The sequence below is a fragment of the Penicillium cataractarum genome (genome assembly GCF_028827025.1).
Source record: "Penicillium cataractarum strain IBT 29864 chromosome Unknown utg000005l, whole genome shotgun sequence".
Classification (NCBI taxonomy): Eukaryota; Fungi; Ascomycota; class Eurotiomycetes; order Eurotiales; family Aspergillaceae; genus Penicillium; species Penicillium cataractarum.
The window spans coordinates 5,007,198-5,031,548 of record NW_026622741.1 but is presented as its reverse complement, the minus strand read 5'-3'; the positions used below and the strand labels follow the sequence as shown (position 1 = coordinate 5,031,548).

The 24,351-nt window shown below is 51.9% G+C and overlaps 9 protein-coding genes across 9 annotated transcripts; 3 read left to right on the top strand and 6 right to left on the bottom strand.

Moving 5' to 3' along the window:
* Nucleotides 1-566: 566 nt before the first annotated feature.
* Nucleotides 567-3,014, bottom strand: dbp4 (RNA-dependent ATPase HCA4; the record flags this gene model as incomplete). Its single annotated transcript, XM_056700458.1, has 1 exon — nt 567-3,014. The coding sequence occupies one exon, from the start codon at nt 3,012-3,014 to the stop codon at nt 567-569; it is 2,448 nt and encodes an 815-aa protein (XP_056555871.1).
* A 184-nt stretch (nt 3,015-3,198) lies between these two features.
* N7496_007528 (uncharacterized protein) lies at nt 3,199-3,964 on the top strand (the record flags this gene model as incomplete). The annotated part of the gene is made up of 3 exons (XM_056700457.1): nt 3,199-3,267; nt 3,327-3,370; nt 3,433-3,964. The coding sequence occupies 3 exons, from the start codon at nt 3,199-3,201 to the stop codon at nt 3,962-3,964; spliced, it is 645 nt and encodes a 214-aa protein (XP_056555870.1).
* Nucleotides 3,965-4,664: 700 nt separating this feature from the next.
* N7496_007527 (FAD synthase) lies at nt 4,665-5,789 on the top strand (the record flags this gene model as incomplete). The annotated part of the gene is made up of 1 exon (XM_056700456.1): nt 4,665-5,789. One exon carries the CDS (start codon nt 4,665-4,667, stop codon nt 5,787-5,789), a length of 1,125 nt encoding a protein of 374 aa, XP_056555869.1.
* A 1,198-nt stretch (nt 5,790-6,987) lies between these two features.
* N7496_007526 (uncharacterized protein) lies at nt 6,988-9,107 on the bottom strand (the record flags this gene model as incomplete). The annotated part of the gene is made up of 5 exons (XM_056700455.1): nt 6,988-7,270; nt 7,344-7,667; nt 7,735-7,829; nt 7,894-8,074; nt 8,137-9,107. The coding sequence occupies 5 exons, from the start codon at nt 9,105-9,107 to the stop codon at nt 6,988-6,990; spliced, it is 1,854 nt and encodes a 617-aa protein (XP_056555868.1).
* A 1,280-nt stretch (nt 9,108-10,387) lies between these two features.
* Nucleotides 10,388-11,704, bottom strand: N7496_007525 (3-hydroxyisobutyrate dehydrogenase; the record flags this gene model as incomplete). Its single annotated transcript, XM_056700454.1, has 3 exons — nt 10,388-11,128; nt 11,257-11,447; nt 11,539-11,704. The coding sequence occupies 3 exons, from the start codon at nt 11,702-11,704 to the stop codon at nt 10,388-10,390; spliced, it is 1,098 nt and encodes a 365-aa protein (XP_056555867.1).
* A 716-nt stretch (nt 11,705-12,420) lies between these two features.
* On the top strand, nt 12,421-12,977 carry N7496_007524 (uncharacterized protein; the record flags this gene model as incomplete). Its single annotated transcript, XM_056700453.1, has 2 exons — nt 12,421-12,585; nt 12,660-12,977. 2 exons carry the CDS (start codon nt 12,421-12,423, stop codon nt 12,975-12,977), a joined length of 483 nt encoding a protein of 160 aa, XP_056555866.1.
* Nucleotides 12,978-13,462: 485 nt separating this feature from the next.
* Nucleotides 13,463-21,310, bottom strand: N7496_007523 (putative cell morphogenesis protein (PAG1); the record flags this gene model as incomplete). Its single annotated transcript, XM_056700452.1, has 4 exons — nt 13,463-16,930; nt 16,986-20,303; nt 20,409-20,642; nt 20,726-21,310. The coding sequence occupies 4 exons, from the start codon at nt 21,308-21,310 to the stop codon at nt 13,463-13,465; spliced, it is 7,605 nt and encodes a 2,534-aa protein (XP_056555865.1).
* A 1,544-nt stretch (nt 21,311-22,854) lies between these two features.
* On the bottom strand, nt 22,855-23,376 carry N7496_007522 (uncharacterized protein; the record flags this gene model as incomplete). Its single annotated transcript, XM_056700451.1, has 1 exon — nt 22,855-23,376. The coding sequence occupies one exon, from the start codon at nt 23,374-23,376 to the stop codon at nt 22,855-22,857; it is 522 nt and encodes a 173-aa protein (XP_056555864.1).
* A 33-nt stretch (nt 23,377-23,409) lies between these two features.
* N7496_007521 (zinc finger MYND domain-containing protein) lies at nt 23,410-23,772 on the bottom strand (the record flags this gene model as incomplete). Its single annotated transcript, XM_056700450.1, has 1 exon — nt 23,410-23,772. One exon carries the CDS (start codon nt 23,770-23,772, stop codon nt 23,410-23,412), a length of 363 nt encoding a protein of 120 aa, XP_056555863.1.
* Nucleotides 23,773-24,351: the final 579 nt, after the last annotated feature.

Genomic DNA, 24,351 nt, shown 5'->3' with positions numbered 1-24,351 from the left:
AGAAAAGTCATTTCAATTCTGCACTCTGACACAAAAACCTGAAGACTGTCGAGCGTGTTTCTTGCGATGGCGTGCTTCAACGCTGCGATGAGTGGACGGACAGGCCCGCTGTAGGTTCGCTGTGAGTCGTCCAAATGGTGAGGCGATGACGAGAAAAAAATTCGATCGGATCCACTTGCTTCACGGCATCGGCAATTGTTTGAAATTTTTAGGCCGCATTCCCTAGAGAAGGTTCTTCGGATAGAAAGCTTGGTTAAATTGGTGACAGCTGTAGTGTACTCCGTTGTTCTGCATGGCATTAATCTTAGGCTGGGAAATGGTGTTGCAGGGCTGAAACAAGTCTCTCTAATTGGGTGTTCTTCACGCTTAAATTTTACCTCTAAACTTAGTTCAATCGACACAACTTGGAGGGTGTTCACAAAATCGTTGGCTTCACTATATACTTCATGCTGAATAAAACATGATAAATGCTTTTTAGAGGTTTCGCTAGCACATTACAAGATCTCAGACAAAAAGAAACAGAAGACACCCCAAGAAATACGCCAATTGGTAAGGCCCATGCAAAATCAACCCAGCAATCCACTGGCCAACGCCTCCAGATCTGCCAAAGTTTCGATCTGGGGCTGGGCAGCAGCAGCCTTCGTACCCTTTGTACGCTTCTGGCGAGAGTCGTCCTCGCTGTCGGAGTCGGGCTGGGCAAAGGAAACGCGCTGCTTCTTGCTGGGTCGGGATGCCTCTTTCTCCTCTGCCTCGGATCCAGAGTCTGACCCCGGAATCTCGAAAGGCACAAAAGGCAATCCATGAGCAACACCACCCTCGTCGTCGTCCTCTACCTCCTCCGCGGCAAGGGCACGCTCGCGAGCCTTCCGCTTCTCCTTCTTCTCGCGACGCTTGTCGCGTGCGACCTCCTTGTCCTCGAGATCGGCGCGACGAGTGCGCTCGGTCTCCTCGGCCAGGAAGCGCTCGCGCTGGGTATCGGCGTCGCCACGGGCCTTGAATGTCTCCTCGTCCTCCATCTCGTATACCTCGTGGGCATTACCCTCCTCGTCGTAGACAAGTCGGGTACCCTTGCCCTTGAACTTGAGGAGCTTCTTCTTCGACTTGAGCAGCTTCTCGCGGCGCTTGGAGTCGATGATAAGCTCGCTCTTGCCATCCAGCTGCACCACCTTGGTCTCCTTCTCGTCGTCACTTGAATCATCGGAATCATCGGAATCGACCTTGCCAAGGTTGTCGTCACCGGCAGCAAAGACGCGCTTGACGGACAAGAAATCGACGTCCTCGTCGGCATCTTGGCTAGTAGCCGCACCAGCACCGGTATCAATCATCGTACCATCGTCATTGATAAGTTTAGAGTAATGGCCAGCCAACACGTCCTGGTTTCGTCGCTCGAACATGCGATCGTAGCGTGTGCGCACTTCCTTCTCGTCCTTCTTATCCTTCTTGACCGCACCCTCTTCGCCCGATTCGTCCTCGGAGTCAGTCAGGTGGGCCATCTTCCAGGAGGCATTCTTCCGCTCCTTTGTATCGTCTCCCTTGATGAACTTGATGCGAGGAGCACCGGGAAGACCCAGACTAGACGCATATTCCTCCAGCTTCAACTCCTTCAAGTTGAAGGTTTCCTTATCCTTTTGCACGTAAATAGACTTGACGTAAGAGATGAAGGCCTTCTGGCCCAGATACTTCAGCTCAGGGTCCTTGAAACACATATTTTGCAGTTGATTCTTGATGCTCTGCTGCTTGTTGGCCTTGATGTTGATTTTCTCAATGGGGACCTTCTTTTGCTCGAGCCGCTTAAGCATGCCCTTCTCCTCGCTAGGATCCAAGAAAAGCACGGCACGACCAACTCGTTCGTAACGGGCCGTTCTTCCGACTCGGTGGATGTAGGTGTCGCTGTCTTCGGGGCAGTCCACTTGGATGACCCAGTCGACCGCAGGGAAATCGAGACCACGGGCCGCAACATCCGTGGCGAAAAGAACTGCATGCTGAGATTGGGAGAATTTCGTGGTAATGTCAAGTCGGCCACCCTGCTTTTGCTTGCCGTGCAGGTGCATCAACGGGATACCGGGTTGGAGGTGTCGGAAAGACTCGTACACAAATCGAACTTGTTTTCCAGAAGAGAGGAACACCACCGTCTTGGACTTCAAGTTGCTGCGGATAAAGCTCCACAAGACATCGAGTTTCGTCGCCAGGGGGGTGATGGTATAGTGTTGCTGGAGGGTAGAGGGGGTCGCGGCGGCGGCGGTTTCGTGAACTGCAACGTACTCGGGGTCCTGTAGGCTCAAACGAGCCAAATCTCCAACCTTCTTTGTCTGCGTCGCACTGAAGAGCATAGTTTGGCGCTCCTTGGGAAGATGGTCGACAATAGCGTCGACTGTCTTTTGGAAACCCATGTCCAGAATCCGGTCCGCCTCGTCCATCACCAAGAGCTGCAGGTTGTTCGTCTCCAACATAGCGGTCTGGTCCAAATGCTGCAGCATACGTCCAGGTGTGCAGACCAGAATATTCATCCGTCCCAATCGTTCTTGTTCCTCGCGCAAGCTTTTACCACCAATGACCAGTCCGGCGGAGAAGGCGTGATACCGGCCCACCTTGCGGAGCACTTCGAAGATCTGGATGGCGAGTTCACGGGTCGGGGCAAGGATGAGCGCACCCAGGCCATCGTATTCAGTCCATTGCTTGCGGTAGAGATTCTCTAGCACCGGGACCAAGAACGCCAGGGTCTTGCCGCTACCAGTCTTCGCGGCGCCGAGAATATCGCGACCCTTGAGGGCATGACTGATCGCACGAGACTGAATATCGGTCAGGGTCTTGTAGTGTGAAGCAGCCAGGCCGCGCGCGGTGGGATCGGAGAGAGGCAGATCGGAGAAGTTTTTGACGGCGGTCTTGAGATCGAGATCCTCGACTTTTTGGGTGAGCGTGGATAGCTCGTCCTCGCCGCGCTTGCGTTTCAAAGTTCTGCCAGAGTCATGTTTTTGCTTGGGGCCTTTGCCACGAGATGTCCGTGGAGGAGCCATGTTGCCTTTTGAAGAAGGTTGTCTGAGAGTTTCTTATCGCAAACCTTCTCTCTCGTTTCGAGTCTCCAAATTATTCCCGCGACTTTTTTTTCGTGCTGACTCAGCAGCCGATAAGCGGGCTTATCTCTCCAAAGTGCGACTGGCCGATCGCGTTGCGCATCGAGCTTTAAGACACTTTTCCCTCATGGCGGACGACGAGCTGGATCAGGATATTTTCGACTCGCTCGAGCGAGAGGCCTCAGAGTTTACCAAGGTGTGTTCTCATTCCCTGCCGATAGTACCAGCAAGGACCCGACTAACGCGCAATCTCAGGATGCGGAGATCGACCGCATCCGCTCGGCCTTCTCTCTCGATGCGTGAGTGGAGCTATCGCAAGCCTACGATGCCTTATTGACCTACTAACTTGGGGCTTAAATAGCTACGCCGTCCTCGATCTCCAGCCCGGTGTGACCGAGAAGGACATTAAAGTCCAGTACCGCAAGAAATCCCTCCTCATTCACCCCGATAAGACCAAGAATCCTGCCGCGCCGGACGCCTTTGACCGGCTCAAGAAAGCGCAAACCGCCCTCCTCGACGAAAAGCAGCGCACATATCTGGATGAGTGCATCGCTGATGCTCGGCGGCTGTTGATCCGCGAACACAAATACACGTTGGACTCGCCCGAGCTCCAAACGGAAGAGTTCAAGGTGGAATGGAGGAAAAAGGCCGTGCACGTGCTACTTGAGGAAGAGGCCAGACGACGTCGCCAGACCAAGGCACGCATGCAGGAAGAAGGTCGCGAGAAGCGCAAGGAGGAGGAAGAACTAGAAGCGCGCAAGCGCAAGCGAGATCAGGACAAGGCGTGGGAGGATACACGAGAAGAGCGCATTGGGACCTGGCGAGATTGGCAGAAGGGACGCAAGACTGGTGACGAGAAGAAGAAAAAGAAAAAGATGAAGGTACTGGGCTAATTGGAGGGAACGAGCATTCTGGCGTTTGGAATTGGATCTTGTTTGTCGTGGATTCAGGATTCATGGATATCTGGATGGACTAGTTTCCAGAATTCATATTCAACTTTTTTACACCTAATCTTTGCCCTCATCCTAACTCTCGTCTTCTAGGCTGTCTATATCTAAATAAGTCTTGCAAGAGATACAGCGCGACTAATAAGGAAGGTCTACCTTCCCGGGCATTCGAGAAATAGAGAAATAGAGTAGTCTTTACAGCGGCGCTTCCAGCAGTGGCTTAGACCTCGATATCATCCTTACTATGAAACTTAGGCTAATTTATAGCACTTCCTTAAGTTTGTTCTAATATGCAAAATTGTTATTCCTGCTGGCGCATACATCACTTTAGGTTTATGTGCCTGATAAGGCAATTATAAAGGCTAGTCCAGCAATGAATCACGGGTTACATACATTCACGAATCTACCGTCAATCCCAATTCACTATCCACACTTTCAATTCAATTCCCAGCCTCACATTCATCCATTTTCTCCGTGGTCAACCAGGGTATGTGGCTGTGTCACCGACTCCTCCTCATTCCAACGGGTTCCCGACAATTCCCCCCACATGGGATTAGATCATTCTGGATTCCCCCGAGGGCCGAGTAACCCACTCTCCCCGCCTCGTCCTCCATCTTTACTCTCCTGCAAGCCACTCTCCTGCACAATGGCCCAGTCCGTGGTCCCTGGAAAGAGGCCGGATGAGCCATCAGTCTCTACATACTCTTCGACATGCGCACAGGATCATCTCCGGCCATTCCAACCCGTCACCACTGCCCCGCTGGAACCCCGCGGAGCCGACCAGCCCACGGCAACGTATCTCCAGAATAACCAAGACCTCTCCGACTCGACGACACTCCAGAAACAGAACGGATCGGCGCACCCGCATAGTAACGGCAACGGCAATGCATCATCTACTCCTGCACAGTCCGATGAAGAAGAGATCCCCGCGCTGCCGACGGTGATTGCGCGCATTCACGCCCGCGTTCAGGCCTTCCTCGAGGAGTCACACCCACCAAACTCCCTCCTCGCCTCGGTCCAGCAACAAACCCGCATCTCACTCGACGTCGTCACCAAAGCTCTCACTCAATACAAGTTCTCCGAGCTCTCGGTCTCCTACAATGGCGGCAAGGACTGCTTGGTTATGCTCATCCTCTTCCTGGCGGGCCTACACCCGCATCTGAGCGCGGCGCAGTCCAACCAACCCACCACACAGTCTGAAAGTGTCACCTCTACCTCCAATGCAAATGAGGAGAATGCCTCTTCCATCTCCGAGATCCCTGCCATCTACGCCCTCCCACCAGACCCCTTCCCCGCCGTTGAAGACTTCGTCGTCACCTCCGCGCAGGCCTACCATCTCCAAATCACAAAATACACCACCGCTCCACCCGCCACAACCCTCCGCTCCAGCTTCGAAGACTACCTATCCCGCCACCCAAGTATCCGCGCAATCTTCGTCGGTACACGGCGTACGGATCCGCACGGCGCGAAACTGACGCACTTCGACCGGACCGACCAAGGATGGCCCGATTTCATGCGCGTGCATCCAGTCATTGACTGGCATTATGCAGAGATTTGGGCCTTCATTCGCCATCTGGATCTTGCTTATTGCTGCCTTTACGATATGGGATATACAAGTTTGGGGGGTACCTCGGATACGCATCCGAACCCGAAATTGCGGCGGGCTAGCGAGACCGGGGACGGCAGTGTTGCCGAGGCCGAGGGAGATGGGGGTTATTTACCAGCTTACGAGCTCACCCAAGATCTGGAGGAGCGACTGGGACGCAATTGATTGCTGATGTCGAATTGGAATGGAGGCACGCTCTCTTGCTAGCTGGGCAGAATTCATCCTACACTTGGGTGGGGGATGCACAAACATCATTCGGCGTCGTCAAATCATCATTATCCTCACTCATTTGGATTGTCCTTGGCGTTGATATTTGAATTATTTTTCCCAATCATAGAATAGCCAGTATTGTCGATCGGACAATCATGAATTCGTTTACCCATCTGAAATTCACAATTTTACTCTTGATTATTATCGTACGGCATCCACAACTTGTTGGAATTTTGTGGTTCGACTAATGAATGGTAAATTGGAACCGAAGACGCCTATTGAGGATGATTTGGAAGAGAATGACTGTTCTCCGCCAAAGGAAGAGTCACCTGTGGCTTGTACGCAATATGATTTGTGTTGGATACAAGGGACCTACCGTTCCGTGGAGGCTTAATACCTTGTCAATCTCTTTGACATCTCTGAATGGGAGTCGGACTATACCCGAGTCCCCGAGATTTAGAGCATAAAATGAGTCTTCAGCAAAGAAGCACTGAATCTGTAGTAACTTTGAACCTGTGAAAGCTGAAGTCAAGACCAGCCACGGCCAGCTAGCGCGACACGGGAAACGGCTACCCAAATACCTACGCATGGATTCCTGGGAGCTTTGCAGTCGAGTTCCTAGATTTATAGATCAATGGTGTGTCTACTTTGCACAATTGTTAATAATATCTTTGTCATTCACGGGTCATTTCCGTCATTCCCATAAGCATGGGACTCGTACTAATAATGTCATACTAACCATATTGGCCTGGACAGCTTGCAAGAACACGACACTGGGGGGAAAAGATGGAAGGCATAGAGATGCTGGGGGATAAAGATGTAAAAAGCACAGCGACACTGGGGGGATAATGATGAAAGACATAAAGTTCGAACAGATACTGCGAAAAGACATGATCTTCCCAGATAGCTGCACGAAGAAAAACGAAAAGGGGAAAAGAAAAGAAACAAAGAGCAAATCATTGCCGATGAAAACATCATCAAAACACAAGTTCGGTAGGACAAAGAGCTGGAGAAAAAAAACTGTTTCACAATCATACATCGTGGTACATGATGTGTACGATTAACGCATGTCGCAGATCGAAGATAAGAACAAGAATCGAACGGTTTCTACCTGGTCTCGCTTGGGCCTTGACTCAGATTTGACGCTGAAACCTCAGGCGCAAGACCCGGGGGTTGGAACAGTAAGCGCCATTCGAGATGGAATCGGGGACATTGAGCCAGCCTTGAAGTTCTCCTTTCGGGGGCTTGACATGTACGAACGAGGCTCGAGATCAGGAGAGCCGGGTCGAGGTGTCATGGATGAGCCCGAGATCTCAGTCATGGAACGACGATGCAAGAACCCCTCTCGGTACATCGTGGTGTTCTGCAATGCGGACAGGCTTTGAACCGGAGCATTGCGTGGCGCACCGTTTCCATGCTTCTTCATCAAAGCGTAACTAGAACGGCTTGTCAGTAAAGGTGTCACCAACAACCCCCTTTTCAATCATCAACTCTCCCATGTCAACTTACGTGGGTGAGATCGAGGTTGCAGGAGTCCAGTTGGAGCTGATTTGATCCGGAGAAATGTTGATGCTCTGCTGAGAATCGGGCGTAATGTGGGCATTCGGGTGTCGAGGGCGTCGAACGGTGGGCGATGGAGTCGAACCCTGCTGCATTCCAACCGCTTGATTGTACTCACGGGTCCGATATGCGCGACGCTCGTTGCTCTGCTGCTTCAGCAACTTCTGGGCCTTGGTGTCCGCAAAGCGCAACAGCAACTTCGCTTTCTTCGGGCCGGCCACCACATTGTGGAACTCGGCCAAGACGGCCTCGGCGATCTCACGGGTCTCGAAGCTATGTAGGTTGGGGTTCAGTTCAAGAACAAGAATCAAGATCTAAGCAGTAGTTATCATTTCCTTACCGAGCAAATCCCACTTCCTTGCTCACGGCGGTCACCTCGTCTCGGCTGATCTTCTCCGACACGACACGGTAGGGCTCAAAGTGAGCACGAAGATCCTGTTAGAAGAACGGGATCAATCAGTCTCGGTAGTTACAACAAAGAAACATTTCGCCAGCTTACCACTTCGGCCCAGTCATGCGGGATGTTTGTGCAATAGATGTTGGTTGACGATCGGTCCTCCAACTCCTTGAGACGAGAGTTACGTGACTTCTGGGCATAACTAGCTTGGTAGCCAAGATAGAAGAACGCGCGAATGCAGTTCTCACAGGACGTGTAATCGCGAAATTGGACAAATCCGAAGCTGTGAAAATCGGGATCAGCATCAATCAGGCGGAAGATGATTGAAGTTTCCATATCACATACCCCTTGCAAAGACCCGTCTCGAGGTCAACGATGGCCTTCAACCGTTCAATTTCGCCGAAGCGAGCAGCATATGCATGAAGGATCTCATCAGTCGTGTCCGGAAGGAAGCCTCGGATATAGACGTTGGTGATGCCCTCGCGGTTCTCGAGGCATTTGGCGAGACTCAGCTCGGACTGGGGGCTCCACATGGCTCGCACTGCCCGAGGAATCGCGGGCTCTTGCTGTGTGAGAGCCTCCATGTCCTGTGCAGCATATCCAGTTTCCGTTCTCATCACTTGGACTGAGAAAGGCACGTTAGATACCGTCTGCGGATACATGTTTCCATATGGGTATCCCAGAAGAGTGGGACTGTCCATACCAGGATTGTACTGACCTCTGTTGAAACAGCTCATAGGCATGGTGTTTTCGCTGTTGGGTCCATGTTGCCCATTGAAGGCAGTCCATGAATCTTGGTTGACGGAGTGATTGGGGAAGCCATAATTCATCATGTATTGCCAGTGGTAATCCCCATGCACCATCGGAGTATTAGCTGGGTGCATGCTCACCGGGGTCGAAACAGAGCCGGAAGGGAATGATGACATCTGTTGCATGCCATTGTAGAATGGCGTGTTCGGGTAAGGCACGAACGAAGTTTTGTACATACTGCCGTTGGCATTCGACCAGCCAATGGGACCGTTCAAGGCGCCGTTCATGTTGGCGTTCATGTTGGCGTTCATGTTGGGGATTATGTTCATTGGAACAGGTGCTCGAACTTTGCCACCAGAATTGGCACAATGAGCCTGAAAGCCCATACTGGGAGCGGGAACGAACTGAGGCATTGGGCCAGTGTTCCCATGAACCGGCATGTTGGCACCTTGAGGATAGCCATATGGGTAAGGAGTACGAGGCTCCAAGTGGATCGGGCTGACCATGCCATTGGTCCCCGGAACAGCTCCGGAGGGAGTGGTGATCTGGGTAGACTGAGGATTCATTGTCTGAACGTTGCCTTAAACCCAGTTGAAACTGTGGTTGTAGTCCATGTTAGTAAGCCAGCATAAATGCTGTCGAGCAAGCGGAATTGAGGCGATGAAGACGAAGAACGAAAGCCAGATGGAATTGAAGACATTCGAGATGGAATTGGAGAAGCACAGATGACAGAAAGGGCAGGGAATGCTTGTAGCATACAATGCAATTGCGTCAGTTGAAGGGGTGGAGTTGCTTACCTTTGACTGCTTCTAGAAATTGAGGAAGACGCAGTTCCAATGGCTGGATCATCACTGTCAGTAAGGTCCATCAAGTGAGGAGGCAATTGGGATGAGACAATGCAGAGAATAGAAGTGGGAATACTCACATCAACTGCACGAAGCCAATTGACTTGCCTGACAGCAATTGATCGGAGAACGACAGGTCTGGGGTTGAATGAGAACCCAGAAGAGATGATCAGGGCTGGAATGAGAGGGAATGGGGTGAGATGAGAATGTAGATTATGGAGGTGAGAATAGAGAGCAGAGATGAACGAGAGTAAATTCACAGCGAGACGACTGCGAACGAGGAAGGAACGGAAGGAATTGAGAGACGAGGGAGGAACGACAAGGGAACGAGCGGTTAAGGAAACGACGGGTGAAGGAGACGGAGGAAAGAGGGAGCGGGTAGAGAGGAAAGGACGGAAGAGAAAGAGTATGAAAGGAGAAGAAAAATGAACGACGATACTGGCACCGACAATTGATCGAGTAGCCTTGTAACGATGGGAACGAAAACGAACGACGAGAGAGAGGGTGAAGAGGAGAGGTGCGGAGGGAAGAAAAGAAAAGAAGAAAAGAAATCCGGAGATCAAGAAAAAGGACGTCGAGGGGATCCTCGTGACGCTCAAGTACTGCTGATGGCGGAGTTGTATAGCAGAATGATCTTTGTATAGAGCCATGAAGCCGGCCATGAAGGCGTGGTTTTATAGATCCGTGGAAATAAATCAAGTGAAGCAGACTCTGGAAGTATAAATGCGTGGAGCTAGGGCAAGCACCAAAGGACTTGGGATAAAACCACGCAGAACTCCAAACCCCCGTGAAAAGAACCAGGAGTGGAAGACAAAGAAGCCTAGTCTGTAAGTCATCATATCATATTGAATATCGTAATATTTGGCGAAGTGATATCAAACCTTCCCATCTATCGTAAAGCGCAGGGATCAAAAGGCCCATGGGTCCATCCAGGACATATAAAACAGATGAATAGAGGACAGGCCAACAGGCAGTATAAAGACATAGAATAGATTTTGTCTCTATTGAGGAACAGACTTGCCCTTCAGCCACTGATAAACAACCGAGAAGTCCTTGCCCCGATGGGCTTCCTCAACTGCATTGTAAACCTCCCGAGCTTGATTACCCAAAGCCAGAGGAGTACCAGACTTCTCAGCAGCAGTGAGGGCCAGACGCAGGTCCTTGTTCATGAGGCTAACCCCAAAGCCTCCCTCGTATCCACGAGAAGCCGGAGCTGTCTCAATTACCCCAGGCACTGGGTTGTTGACCTCGGAGGGCCAGCAGCGTCCCGTGGAGGAATTGATCATATCGGCCAAGTTCTTAGGGTCAAGTCCCCAGCGGATACCCAGGTTCATCGCCTCGGCCGTGGCAATATTGTTGATGGCCAGCATGTAATTGTTCGCCAGCTTGCCCGACACACCAGCCCCTGGCTCACCGAGATGCCAGGCCTTTTTCCCCATGAAAGCGAGGACTCCCCGTACACGCTCCAGGAACTGATCGGATTGCGAGGAAGCACCGAACATGAATGACAGCGTGCCTGCCCGTGCACCCACTACACCCCCAGAGACTGGGGCATCCACGAATCGGCCAGTCTGAGTGGTTTGGATGGCAGCCGCAATATCCTTTGACGTCACAGGATCAATAGTCGACGTATCGATGAACAGACGCTCTTCTTCCAGCGCAGGAAGCTCTCCTTGTTTGAGAATCGAGTGGTACACCTCGATGACATGCTGCGACTCGGGCAGACTGGTAATCATCACAGTCTACATATTGCAGTCAGCGACCTAATCTTTGCTTATAGAAACGGGGACATGCTCGTTCGACGAGCTTTTTGAAGATCGCAATACGGCCATCAAACCCATCATATATGGGTCAAAAATACTGCACTCACCGACTTCTCCGCGACTTCGCGGGCATTCTCAGCGATCTCGACTCGGCCCTCGTCGGCGCCAGCACCGTTACTCCGAGCGGCCTCCTGAGCCTCCGCGACAAACCGCTTTGCGGCCTCCTCGTTGACGTCGCGGACGATCAGCGTATCAGAAGCGGGGATCTTGGCCCGCAGGTTCTTGGCCATGTTATACCCTATTATTGCGTCAGTCTAATGAACAATCAGGCTAACTCGACAAGGTCCTCAATCAGGTGCCCATCAGTTTCCAGCTTCCACCGAACATACCCATCTGGCCCAATCCCACGAACCCCCATGTTGCGTCGCGGTGCTGTGTTGTTGAGAATGCTCGGGCCAAGCCCGCCGAGCTAAAGCTGGACGGCCAGCGTCGGTTAACACCCGCGGTGTGGAGGCGGGCCACTCTACGGACGGAGGAGGCAATACGGACACTCATGGCGTGATTCTGCCGGTGCGGAAGGGCTCCAAAGGAAAAAAGGACAGCTCGGTGATATCGGAGTGTCAGAATGAAGAGCAGCAAGCAGCAACATGCAGAGGAGAGGCCCGGGAGTATTTAAACAGGGCCTCGGACCGGATGCCTATCCCCAGGGCCGTGGCTTTCCGAGGTGCAACGATGCCTAGGTGCCTGGTCCGGGGGAAGTCTTGGTTGCGGGGAAGCTCCGCATCTGGCCCGTGTGGTCACGTGGTGATAGGCGATAAGCCGGAACTATACAATCGATGGTGATCGTTAGTATTGGAGCAATGTGCTTTGGGTTCAGGCCATTGACCTATATGCTACGAGCAAGGGCCTAATTTTTGCAGCTTCTAATATACAAAAAGGGCTCTGAAGACCCATGGAATGGGCATGCAACATGATACCTTTCAATGCTCGAAAAGGCCGCCGTTCCACTGGCAAGCATAGCGATACCAATGACTGCTTCCTATGCAGCTAATTGTGAATTTATTAGTACTTACAGATCTCAATAATTCAAGAGAATACTATTTAGCCATAAATGTAGACTATGATGTCGTTGATGGAGCAATTGCTGCGTATGGTTGACGATTGCCTCTCCTCTTTTCCTCGTCTCGACAACCACATCTTCAACCATCTACCAACGAGCAAAAACAAACAAAAATTCATTCTCTTCATCCACAAGACCAATCGAAGAAATCATGAAGCCTGTTGTTACTGGCGAAGTGCACCGCCGCCAGGACGTGATAAAATCCGGCCTCGGCTTCCTCTTCTACAATGGCGCGAACCAAGTGATCTATGATACCTGCGAGCTTGTCTGGGACTCTGCCGATCTTCTGACGAAGCCAGTTACCAAGGAGAACCAGGTCTGTGAGAAATTCAGCTCTTCACAGCTCTGGAATCTATCAATGATGCCTACTAACCCAACTCTTCTACCTAGATGGCGGTCTTCGGAATAAGAGGGATTGTCGAGCGACCCGGTGTTGTCCAGTATCGCTTCCAGTTTCGATTCATGATCGAGCATTTTGAGCCGCCGTGCTACTGGCTAAGTGTGGAAGTCCATGGTCCCATGGACGGACATTCAAGAGGCATTAGTGTCAACCTGATTCGGGATATCCCCGGTGGGAAGCCCTCTGACCAGGAATACTTTGAAGATGCCATTCAAAACCTTACAAATTCGGTCCGAATCCTGGGGGTTGACGGCGCTATTCGTCTGTTCATGATGTCCTGGAAGTTCATGAATGGCAATTTGGAGTGAGGGGGATCCGTGCATCTGTGACCACGAGGTACACGGCAAAGGGGAAAAGGCATACATAGTGCTACAGGTTGTCCATACGAAGTCTTGAAGATAATCCAATCACTGTTCGAGGGTGCAAGTCTGGGGACTAGAGGGCTTTTAGACTAAGAGACCGTTTCAGAAGACACCAGTATAATTGGGAAGTATTTGAAGAATGTATGTTTTTGTTTCAATTCTATGAAACCTCGAAACTAAGACTGGTCTACCGAACAACCATGTGCGACAAGTAATATACAAATATCCACATTAAAGGATGGTAGACTTCTCGCAAAATTATTCAAGAAGATGGAGAAAAGAAAAAGGCGAGAAAAAAAGGGTATGTATGTGATGAGGTCTCAATCCAAACGCCCCAGAAATGCCCCAGGCCGAATACAGCAAAGACAGAATCAAAGATAGAAGCGGAAATGTGCACGTTGAAAGGAGGGTTGGAGATATTGATGTGTGAACTATGACCTCGGGGATGTAGGATGACTGGTTGGGCCTGTGAGATACTCCTCCGGGACTTTGGGCACGCGGGGCGAGTTCGCTGTCTGGACCATGGCACGGTGTTGGGCGCGGAGATGATCACGCTGACGTTCCTTCTCGCGGTTGTTAGCTGCACCGCCGGTGAGCCGCCGCATGCCGCTGCGGATCATGGACTCGAGAGAGTGAGAGCCATCCGTAGCGCTGCGCACCATGGGAGGCATTGGGGGATGAAGTCCTCGTTTGACGTCAAGGTCAGAAAATGCGTCTTCAACCTCATCGTCCGAGAGGAATGCCGATTCGTGCAGGGCCACTGGTGGTGTACCGTGTGGTATCGGTTGTTGCGTGTGGACATAGAGGTTGTTTGCGGGAGAGGTCACCGAACGAGTGTGGGAGACAGGGCGGAGTGTCTGTGAGCTGTGAGGTGGTGGATTCATTGGAGAGTGCATGCCAGGACCATCGAAACGGAAATTGGCAGGGCGAGACTCAGCCAGACCGTTGTGGAAAGATGATGTAGAGCCCGTTCGTGCAAGAGACTTTCGTAGGATAGGTGCAGTCTGCTGGTCGTACAGATGGGCGTTGGTATCGACGTAGCTTCCCGTAAACCCACGTAGCATCGGTGGGGCTACCGGGTTGAGAGACGGTACGGTAGACTCTGTCTCCTCAAAGAAGTCGTCCAGGCTATCCAGTTTCTGAACGATGTCACCCATATTCCCGTCGGTCTGTGTGTCGATGGACTTCATGGTGTCTGCTCTCATCGGGAAGAATGTGTCCTTAAACTCATCCGCCCGGAACTCAACATCAGGCGTCATGGTATCCTCCACAATCATGTTGTCCGAATCAGCACACGTGTAGAACACAGCGTGGACGTTGTTGCGGGTCATGCTTGACTGTGTCGCAGGCATAGGGACGGACCAACCAGTCTCTTCGGGGATACCGTAGAGACTCTGGATCCGCTCATATTCCTTGCGAATGGCCCGAGATGAGACTGCAGATGCCATGCTCATGCGGAGATGATGTCGCTCCATTGGATTCCCAGAGACAGTCATGATATTGTCCAGAACACCGAGAGCTTGTGGGCAGAGGTTGGTCTGAAGCAGACGCAACAATGGAGAAATGAGGTCGGGACCGTGGCATGTCACTTCATTCCGGCGCATGTCCACCTCGGGAATCAAGACACAGAGAATCTTCATTGTCTTGATACGGAACCAATCAGTCGTGTTGGTGAGCAAGCCCATGAGGAAGATTAAGCACTGGAAATCGAGCTGCGGAAAGTAGTACGATTTGATCTCCGTGATGATGTGGTCTAGGAAGACACCCTCGGTCTTGTACTGCTGGTTGGCAAATCCAAACAACGAGGCGGCCAGTCGGGGACAGCGCTCATTCTCTGCGACTCGAGCAAGCAGGCTAGCATGCATAATGGGTTTTTGATCCTTGAATCCTTGGTCGAAGCTTTCAAGGAAGAAGGGAAGATTGGCGAGAATGGTGAACAGCTGTCGAGTGCTGTCTCCAATGAGCTCGTTATTTGGCAGTCCACTCAAGCGATGGAGAACGTCCAAGGTACGACTGAAGGACTCGGATGATTTGAGTCCCTTGAAAACCAAGTCCTGGAGACCGTCGAACCCACCCTCCCACTTGGGGGGCTGGCCTTCCAACAGCTGCGTCACAACAAGATGGTCGCTAAGATCAATCCGATCAAGGATCTTCTCCAACATACCAAGACTCTCGATGAACTCGCTCTCGTGGATTGTGTTGAGGCACGCACAAGTCGTCCAGAACAGTTGTGGGTAATGCAAGAGATCCGTTGGTGCAAGAGAGCTGATGATGATCTTCAGGGTGGTCAGGATCTCCATCGAGAAGGTTTGGTAGTCCTCCTCCTCATCGGCGATGGTATTCGACAGTCGAGCCAGCATATCCGCCAGCATCCGCGAATCCAGCGACGTTGAGATACAACGGAATACCTGGAACGAACGACATGCCAGATGCCGCACGGGGCAGGAAGTCGCCCAATACAGCGCCTCCTTGGCCCACAGATCACCTACGCCTTCATACTCGAAGCTGAAGAACTTGACAACCTCGCGAGTCACAGTCGCCATGGCCGTCGGTACACGGCGATCGTCTGCCTCCTCGTCCTTACCCTGGTTCTCCTCGTATTCCCAGACGACGGCGCTGTCACTCTGACGGATCGACTCGACGAAGTCCTCAACAGCTTGACGGTGTTCCGCAGGGGCGTCATCCGCCAACTTTGCAGCAACGAGCTCGTGGATGAGGTGAACCAGCATCTCTCGAGCCTGCTCTTGCACAGTGACAGTGTAATGGTCCCAAAGGATGAGCACAACGTGGAGCAGCTTGATCACATCTTCCAGGGCGAGAGTAACGGGGGCAACCATAAGGTCAACGAGGAAGATGAGAGCAACTTGTCCAAGAGAAAGACCAGCCTGCTTGTTGCCCACGGGCAGCACAGTGCCCAAGTCCGCGACATACGGCAAACTCTTGACGTCTGGAGGTTGCGGTGTGAGGTCCTTGCGCTCTTGTACCATGTTCTTGGGGATGACCATCAGAAGGAAGAACTCAATGACCTTGGACCCAGCGGGTGTGGCTGCGAGGAAGACAACGACCTGCTTGGCATATTCTACGAAGTTCTGCTCCTTGCGCTCCAAGCATAGGCTGATGATGAAGTCAAGGACGAGCTGGACATTGCCGCCGTGGGGACCTGTGGCCAGTGCCTGCCACATGGCCTGTACCTGATTTGGCAGTGTAGTGCTACAGCGAATGGTGATCTCAAAGAGATTGGCAAGCAGCATGTACGACGAAGCCGTCGGACCACCATTAGGATCGACCTGCAACTCCATCGCCTGCACCCAAGGCAGAATAGCAGCAACCATATTGCGCTGACTGTCAGAACGCAGATTCCGGAAGTGCAGCGAGAACTCGGAGAACAGAGTAAACGCCAGATCAGAATGCTGGATAGCGAGCCGCTTCGACGTCTCGAACTGTGCCAACTTGTACACCGCTGTCGTCTTGTCCGAGATGCTGATGTCAAAGTCCTGGAGACGAGAACTCTTCTGCTGGCGCTCCTCAAGTCGTCGGAGGAGCTTAGCGGACTTCATTCGTATCTCGCGCTTCTGGCTACCGAGAGTGACCAGCACGGCGCCCAGGATCCTCCAGAACTGAAGTGGGTAATCCGGATGCTCAATGAGCACCTCGGTTGACACCTCGAAGTAACTCTCGAGTGCCTTTGGTCGCTCAGCCACATAACACATCTCAATGGACCGCTCCATCAAGTACGAGTGCTCCTTATTATGAATGATCAGGTTCTTCAGCGCACGACGTCCAATCGAATGCCACTTATCGCTGACCGTGTTGAAAATAATATCAATCCACGACAGCATGCGACTCACGTCGAATTGGAGTACAGAACCACTCTCCGTCGTAATACTAATCGGTCCAGCCTATAGATTCGAGTTAGTAAATGCAAACATAGCAGTAACAGTCTCAAGCACATACACATAGAGAAGCCATGGCACTCAATGCCGCAGCACGGAGGTTCTTCTTCTCAATTTCCATTGCGGCAGCAGCGTTCCTCATCTCGCCGCCGTCATGCTGCTGGGCTGCGGCGTACTTGCGCATATGCTCTTCCCTCTCGGTGATTTGGGCTTGGTTGGGTGAATAACCACACCAATCCTCCATCAGCGAGAAGGCAGACTTTCTAGACTCAAATGGCATCCATCGAGAGGGATCTTTCGTGCGGTTGACACCTTCGAAAAGCTCTTCCATCAGGCCACAGTAGTGGAAACGCAGGCGCTGGAATTCCCAGTCATTCTGAACCTCGGCGTCACTCAGGAAAATGCGGAGGTCCTTGGCGTATGTGATGATGTTATTGACGATCCAGTCGTCGTTGTAGACTTCTGGCTCACGCAAGAAGTGTGATGTTAGTTTGTAGACGTGGGTGACTTCGGTCCGCAACCGGTCCGTGTTCCGATTCCGTTGAGGACTACTAGGGGTGCGATGATGTGTGCCGATACGGATCTTGGCCTCTTCATTGCAGGTTGTAACCGCATACTGTAGGGACTCCAGAAGAGTGCGATACAGGTTCTTGTGAATCGCACCAAGGGCGACCACGATGGCATTGCGGATAGAGTCCCGCTCGGCAGAGAGAAGGGGAATGACAAATGCAAACAGACTTCGTGCCGAGCTGATCTTATCGGAAGATTGAGCTCCCTTGGAAGCTTTTCGTGCATGCTGAGCATTCGCCAACTGACTCTGGGACTGGGCACCGACGCTAGTGACAGTTGTACAGGCCATGACAAGGTACAACTTCCACTGCTCAACCAAAATCTCCGCAGTCATGTTGCTCCGTCCCAGAGGACGATTCTGATAAATGTCTACGGGAGAGTACTGCGGATGTCTTGTTCGTTCCGCCAGTGAAGTGATCATCTTGTGCATGCGGACAAGGCGTGCACAGACAATCTCTCGTCCCAGAGTCACGGCAAAGGGACAAGTCTCGAAGCTGACCCGGATGATGTTCGGGAAAACTTTAGCCCACAGAGTAGAATCGTAGGAGACCTCACTGCTGCAGAGCTCGATGAGGGTGTTCTGGGAGGCACTCCGCCTTTTACCCTTTTGAATGCGGCTACGCTCAGCAACGGTGAGCTGCTCATCATTCAGATCGAGAATCTGCTGGGAATCGGCTTCTAGGATTCTAATGATCCGAGTGTTCTCCTTGCCCAGAGCGCTGTCGAACTCAGTGATCAACCGCAAAACGTTGATGGCAAAGGCGCGAACTCGTCGAGACTGTGAACATAAGAAGAACAGTCCGTGGGACTCGATCTCCTCAACATGCGCAAGAACACTCGAAAGATCCAGGTGCAAAGCCCGACTGCCAGAAACAGACTTCTCCAGCTGATCTGAGGCGGCTTCCTTGGTCTTTTGCTTGATCTCGTCAATCCAGATGCGGAGCAACTCCACATATAGCCTTAGGGTCGACTCAATATGACCCGGACCGAGCATGCCCTCATCAGACATGGTAGAATACCGCGCATCAAAGTTAAAGATAAATCGAGCAAACCCAATAGTCACCTGCTGGGCATGTGACTGTCTAGCAATCGCCTTGAGCGATTCCGCTGAAGAAGTGGCAATGTTGGACTGCACATGGGCGGTTCCAGTGCAAAGTAGGTTGATGAGAGAGTTAAAGGGGATATGATCGGAGAGGCAGCGAGGCAAAGCTTGCACAGCCACGTGAAGCAGGTCATAAAATCCTTGCTTCTGATCCACTGTGCTCATATGGTCGTCACGCCGGCCAAAGCCGAATGCCTCAGTGATGGGAGTCTTAGGGGTGGTGCCACCAAACTTTTCGTCCAAGACTGCTTGGCCGCCAAAGGTATTATCGCAAAGAATTGTAATCTTGCCAAGTACTTCGCAGAAGCGAAGGTAGTACTCTTTCACGTTATCGCTCAATCTAGAAATGTTGACGGGGGAAGGTGAGGAAGGGTCCGGCTTTTGAGCAGCGGCTCCGACCTTGGGCTCGGTGAGCAGCTGGGAGCGATGGAAGTACGCAGGTGTAGAGTTATCCATGAAGGGGTTGGGAAGTGAGCCCGTCGGGAAGGGAGGGCACAGCTGATCACTCGTTTCAAGATCAGTCATGGTAGCCAAAAACGAACGAATACCAATGGCCATCTTCTCCGGCTCCATCTGTTCAATCTTTACTTCCCGGCCGGAGAGGAACAGGTCCGAGTTAATCAGAGGGAATATGATGCTCCGGAAACAAACGTCGGGGTGCTTGAATCCAATCATTCGAATCAATTGGATGAGGGGGTCCGCAAAGGCCGGCTCTGCGCTTAGATAAGTCCTCTTGCCTGTAGGCAGGGCAATCTTAGCCACCTCCTCCACCTTACGGAGGGTCGTCGTAGGGGAGTCCGAATAACGGAAGAAGTAGGTCCACACGAGACGGCAGATGGCATGCAAAGCTGGCGCACGCGTGGGACGATCCTTCAGACGTGCTGGTAAGCTCGAAATCATCGACAGCCATTGAGAAGCAAATGTCTCTTTATTAGAGATACACAACAGCAACACATTCAAGGAGAAGGCGGCAGCCCAATGCCGGGGTTTAGTGAGTAATTGCGCCAAACGCGGTTGAACGATGTCCAAAAACTCCTTCCATCGAGGCAATGATAGATCAGCAATCGGGTTGGCAGCCACTGGGAGCAGAAGCTTCTCAATGACGTAGCAATAGGCTTGCTTGATCTTTTGGCCGTGGGCATTGACGAACAAGCGTGCCACAGATCGCATAAAATCACACGACTTGGGCCAGCCTTCTGCAGACGTAGGCAGACGTAGGTTTCTCATTCCCAGAATCAGTAGCTCGGCCTTCGCATCGCCATCGCGTGTGGGACCGCGGGCCGCTTCATCCTTTTGGTATTTGTCGAGTTCCGTTAGGAAACGGTTGGCCACGCTCGTGAAGTTCAATTCACTCATAATTCCGAGCAGCTGGCCGTAGATCCTCCAGTTAGCCATGCGAAGTGGAGATGCGGAGATTTGATCGGGGTCGACTGTCTTGATCTGACCGAAGACGATGTCTTCCAGGCGATCTGCCATGTCCAGGGTGATCGAGGCGAGGCTACTCTGGTTGAATATCTCAATCAATACTCGGCAGACCAGATACACAGAGACCGTGGCCCGGCGCTCGACCAGCGCGACATCGTCATGGCGACTCAAGAAAGCTGTTGGCGGTTGGGGACGATCTGCTGAGACAGGGTCGCCAGGTGCTTGCGTCGGTTCGGTGTTTCGACGCATGAGCACTCCGTTTTCTGCCATCACTGGTTTGGGCTAGATCACGGTACCGTCCAAAGTTAGCCATCTCATCTTTTACCACTAGTGTATCCCAAGGATTTCTTCCTGTCTGCTAGCAACTGGGCTAAGGACGCAACATACCAGCTCATTCGTCATCTGCCTCGCAGTGATAGCTGCATCACCCTTACTCTTCCGCCACAGCATAATGGTATCAATCAAAGGTTTTGGCTTCTGTCTCGCAATATGTCCCAAGGCCGAGATCAACTGATCAAAGTTGGGATCTGCGCCAGGTCCGCATACTTCCTCCACGGGGGCATCCGATTCCCCCAACTTCAAAATAGCCTGGTTGATCTTGCTCTCAGCCTTGCCAACGAACTATTCAGAAGACGTCATGTCAGCACTGTCGTCAACCGTTCCTCGCATTCTCCCATTCACGCCTGCAATATTTTGATCCATACCGAGTTGAAAAGATGATGCAGCGCATATTCCCCCACCGTCTTCGATTCCGAATGATGCTTCGAGTGTGAGCGACTATGAGACCGATCCCGTCTTCCTATCGTTCCCCCCGAGTTCATCCGTTTGTGTATCACGCTCGCAGGACTCCCATTCATCGTGTCGTCAGCATCATTATCCTGAATGGTGCTCAGTGTCCCCGGCACACCATGACCAGCCGGCATCCCAGGGCTCTGATAGTTCGAATGAGGATCCAACTGATCCAGCTTTGTAGGTACGGTAGCCTCGTCGAACCCCCCGCGACCGAGAGACGCAATCAACTCCGGGCTGAGCGGGCTGGTGGAAGCAGTCGAACCGGCCATGCTCGGATTGCGCGAATGTTGCATGCCATGAACGATGGAGGTCTGGCGGTGGTGGCCGTAGGAGTTGGACGGTCGTCTTTCCAATCCCACATCGTAACCTGCAGGGTGACCAGCTGAAACGTCGGGGCTCTTGGAACCGGAGTGGCCGCGGCGGGCTTGGAGGGTCGGGACTAGAGCGGAAGGGTCGGCGGCTCGTCCACGAACCGCGGAGGGTTCACGGCTGTGCATTGGGGTGGACTGGGCAGATCGCGTGCCTCGCCACTCCGAGGGGGATGTGAGATTGTGATGCGACGCCGATTTAAGGTCGTCAGGGATGAGGGGCAACGGTGTTTGCTGGCCGGGGCCAGCAGCTTTGGCCGGATGAGATGCCACTGGGGTCGGAAGGCGCGGTTAGCAAGGTCTTCTAGTTTGGAGATAATGCATTGTGTGATATGCCCGATGAGGTGGTGGGCGAAAAAGGCAAAGAAAAATAAACTAAGAACGGGCGGCCTGGGGTCGGCCTTTGCTCTTTTGGGGGAGGAAAGTGACCTACTGGCGTATCGACGAGTCAAGGACTCATTGCCGGGTGAATCTCATGCAGGCTGCCGTGTTGAGAGGAAGAGTCAGCAGGAGGCCATAAGCAGCACATAGCGAATCAATCCATAGTCTCTGGCTGCCCAAGGGGGAGGGGTGGTGTTGGTTGGCGGTGGACAGAGAGGAGGTGAGGCGTTGTGATGCTCCACGGATGGCGAGCTTTGGATAAACATTTGGTTGTGCACGGGGACCCGTCCACACTTTTTTATTCTCTTTGCACGGGCACAAGTTACTGTTATCTACGACCGTTCTACTGGTTATTCATTGTACGAATAAGCCTATGGGTAAGATCCAATAATCAGTAAATGGGGGCTTCTTACAAAGTATAATATATTTTCGAGGTCGGCTACAAAGTACTCATGCCGTTGTTTTAATGGTGGGCCGCCCAATGCAAGTTGGGTTGGGCGCTTGTGCTCTCTCCATACACCTTCAAAAGGAAAAATGAGATCTGACAGGCGATAACCCCCGAGATCAGCTCGATGGCGATTCTGACAATAGCTTAGTAGAGATATCTATACTTAGACCATGCAAGGTACGCTGATGATCAGCTCACTGTACATAAGTACGAAGAAACGGTCATTACATAGCTCTATCTATGCAAAAGATTGTCCAGTTACCTTGGGGCATCATCGTAGCAAATGCCGATTGCGGCTGGCTGCGGACTAACCGCCAAAGATCGGGGCCTCGCTTCGCATGGCGGGGTCATAAGGAGAAGAGGCTGAAACATTCGATTCAGAGAGAACCCGTGGAGTGATTTATCTGAAGATCCGTCTCAGACAAGAGGGCCCTCTGCCTAGGGCTGTTACATGCTGGAGATTGATTACCCCGGAGACGCTAATCACGGTCGGTCGCGCCATCTAGATGGAAAGTGGAATAATCAATGCTGCTTGATGGTACGATGATGGTTGTAGTCAATTTATATAGAACTGGTCGATTTATTCGTTTACTTGTAAAACGATGTAAGAAGGACGTACTGACAGAGCGCATGACTATGTCTGACTATATATTTCATCGGCAGGAGTGGAGCACGTGCTCCTTGGACGTGAACTTGTAAAAGGCAGTTGGAAACTATGAAATTGACGGAACACGCCAAAAATAGATTGATGTTTTTGTAAAGATGGATCTAAAGCAATAAAGAATAATTCTTTAAGATGATGAATAAAGACTCCCAGTCACTGTCCGCCAGCGGGGCTAATTCCTCATTCCACCAACGCCGAAGGAAATTCATCAAGATACTCTTCAGCATCGGCAAAAGCCGGCCAGAAATGTTTGTTGGCCTCCTGGACTGCCCTGTACACGACACCGATCTGTGACTTCAATTTTTCAATCATAGTCTGGCGAATATTGCCGTCACCAGTCATGATATCGCGAGATGCACTGACGACCGGGCTCCGAGGGACCGACGACTGAATGAGATCGAGAATCTCACGAGGTACATTGGGACCCAGGCTGGAAGTTGACTGCTCCAACCTCATCAAATCGAAGAGCAGTTTGACTTTCAAGAGACACAGGCAAACCAAGTGGCTGAGATCAGGGTATGGATCGCATAGTTGCTCCACAGGCTCAAAGACATCGGTATTCCGGATATCGAGGCACGGGAGATCAGTGTCTCCCCAGTCATAGTCCGGCCTGTCAGCAGCCCACCACTTAATAAAGTCGTAGCATTCTTGATCCTTGTTGAGACGAAGCATCAGTGCGGGAACGATGCTTCGCACGCCCATGTTGTCAACACGACATAAGCGCAACATATCCATTTAATGGTCCAGCTGCGCCTGAACGGATTGGACGTTGTCGACTTGGCCCATGTAATCGACCAGTGCAAATCGGGCTCGCATATAGTCGCGGGTTCCGAGGATGCCCCAGAAGTGCCCGACGCTGTTGGTAAACGCGTCTGCAGGCATCGCCCAATCTCCGGGGTGATTGCGGATGATCTGCTCCTCGTGCTCCATCTTGACTCGTGCTCTTCTGATGGCGCTGCAGGCAGATTTGTGTGACGGGCGATCAGCGACTTCGTGGTCGCGGCCGCAGTACGACACCACCTTACAGCCAGAGCATTGGAGAAGACCGTCTTTCTTGCCACAGACTTCACAGCCGGAAGGCAGTTCTTTGGTTCCCATGTTTGTGGTAATGGATGAGGCGTAATAGAAAAGTGAGAGATAGAGTATACACAACTGGAAGGGTCAACCTCAAGAGGAAGCGGCGTGAGGACACTTGAGGCTTCCCTTTGGGGAGAACAAGAGGAGATGGAATTTGGAGATGCACCAGGTGCTGCCCCAAAGGAGGCCTCGAAGTAAAGGTTATGATGGGAATTGCCAGGCCATGCCAATTTTGTATGTTGACTATTCCGTTGTGTTTGCCCATACAAACGGCTGTCTGGATCAACAGATTCCCCGATGTCGACCCCAACGTTGGCCTGACCTGAAGATCAGGCATTCAACCCTGTCGGATAAGTGACCAGTCGACTACGAGTACCGACCTTCTAGAACAGCGTCTACCATCATACTAGACCACACCCCACATAGGTCGAATCTAGGCGTCCCAGGGGTTTTAAAGTCATGATCATAGATCATGAATTCAGCAAAGGCAGTCGATGAAGAAGGGGACCACATGAAAAGGTCAATCCCCACATTGATCCGCGCCAAGCATTGTCTGTTTAGTATGCCCGACTATGCTCGCTGTACAGAGTACTCTAAACG